We start from the raw sequence: 1447 nt of genomic DNA on the forward strand, positions 1-1447 counted from the left end.
TGGGCTCATTGGGTTAGGGCTTTGGTTTACCCTACTCTTTGGGCCTGCATTAGGAGTGGATGGGTTGCATGGGCCTTGATCCGGTCTGTGGGCTGGATTACCCTTATGCTATGGGGCTGGTTGAATTGGGTCTCTATGGCCCATAGTACTGTTTAATTTCTGTTTTGGTCGCAAAAACCAGTGCCTTAGTTGAAACCAATTTTATGTCTGCTTCGAGGTTTCTTGGTTTTTGTTAGAATAAAGGTGCGTGGACTTCCTAAAAGGTGGGTGTACTCGGGGATTTTTTGGGGTTTTATTCTTCTAGGATAGGATTTCAGGAGGTTCTAAGGAACGATTCTTTCTGTCGACCCCATAGGGGTGTTTCGTTTTTGTACTGCTTGCTGAATATTAATGAATGGGCTGACCTATTTTCCATCAAAAAAAAGGAAAAGTTAGCTAAAATATAGAAGTGAGACGAAATGAAAGTTTCACTAAAAGTGTATTGTGGCTATTAAAAACAACAGAGTTGTTCAGCTAAAAAAAAAAAAACAACAGAGTTCGCAGATACTAATCCAAACCTGATATCAACGCCCCCGTTATGATCATATTTGGTGATGTTTTCTTTCACCCATTTTTGGGCATGTTTGTAAGCTGAAGAAATTGAGGCCAACTTTTCATTGGGAATTCCAACAATGACCGAAATACCTGACCCGGACAAGGCCTTCATGGTGGCAGGCTCTGCGTCGAAAAGCTTCACTTTCTTGATCCCATTGTCCTTGAGCATCTTTACTACATTGCTGGGATCCAAAGGGTGCGATGCCATTGCTCCCCAGTTGACACCTAAACCTTGAGCATGGTCTGTCAAGACCACAAACATTAGAGAGATGACACATGTTACAAGAATTGAGACTCGAACCATGGCTTCAGCAACTCAGATATGGACCGGAAAAACAACGGGTGTAAGTGTTGTATTAGCTAGGGCTGTGCTGCCTGTGCATGAGCAATTTGATCAAGTTGTAGAATGTAAATGGTGGCAATGGATTTTGGTCAGTGCCACAGAAGGAGGACCTCACTCTTATTTAAGCGTCGAGAAAATGATCATCTAAATTTAGCAATTCTAGCGAGTACAGACGGACGGTAGGTAGCTTTTTTGATAAGCAGCGGAATTTTAGTTAGAGCATAAGGTGTGAAAATTTACTCATATTGTTGTCTCTCTTTCTAATTTTGGGTCAACTATGTCTCTAGATTTGTCAACGATCTTGGAAACTAACCTTAAAACTGGAGTCTAAAATTCAGTTTGGCAAGAGACAAGTTTGACTTGTCAACGATCTAGGAAACTAACCTTAAAACTAGTCTAAAATTTAGTTATGCAAGAGATAGGTCAAAGATGGTCTCTAGACTTGTCAACGATCTTAGAGCAACTCCAACAGCTTCTCTATAATTTCTGTATAATAGAGAAGCAGAAGTC

General features: G+C 40.9%; 1 protein-coding gene across 1 annotated transcript; it reads right to left on the minus strand.

The window, feature by feature from the left end:
* Positions 1-431: 431 nt before the first annotated feature.
* LOC133725257 (glucan endo-1,3-beta-glucosidase 8-like) lies at positions 432-898 on the minus strand. The gene is made up of 2 exons (XM_062152440.1): positions 558-898; positions 432-435 (listed from the first exon to the last, which is right to left on the minus strand). Exons 1-2 carry the CDS (start codon positions 896-898, stop codon positions 432-434), a joined length of 345 nt encoding a protein of 114 aa, XP_062008424.1.
* Positions 899-1447: the final 549 nt, after the last annotated feature.

Source organism: Rosa rugosa, chromosome 1 (genome assembly GCF_958449725.1).
Source record: "Rosa rugosa chromosome 1, drRosRugo1.1, whole genome shotgun sequence".
NCBI lineage: Eukaryota > Viridiplantae > Streptophyta > Magnoliopsida > Rosales > Rosaceae > Rosa > Rosa rugosa.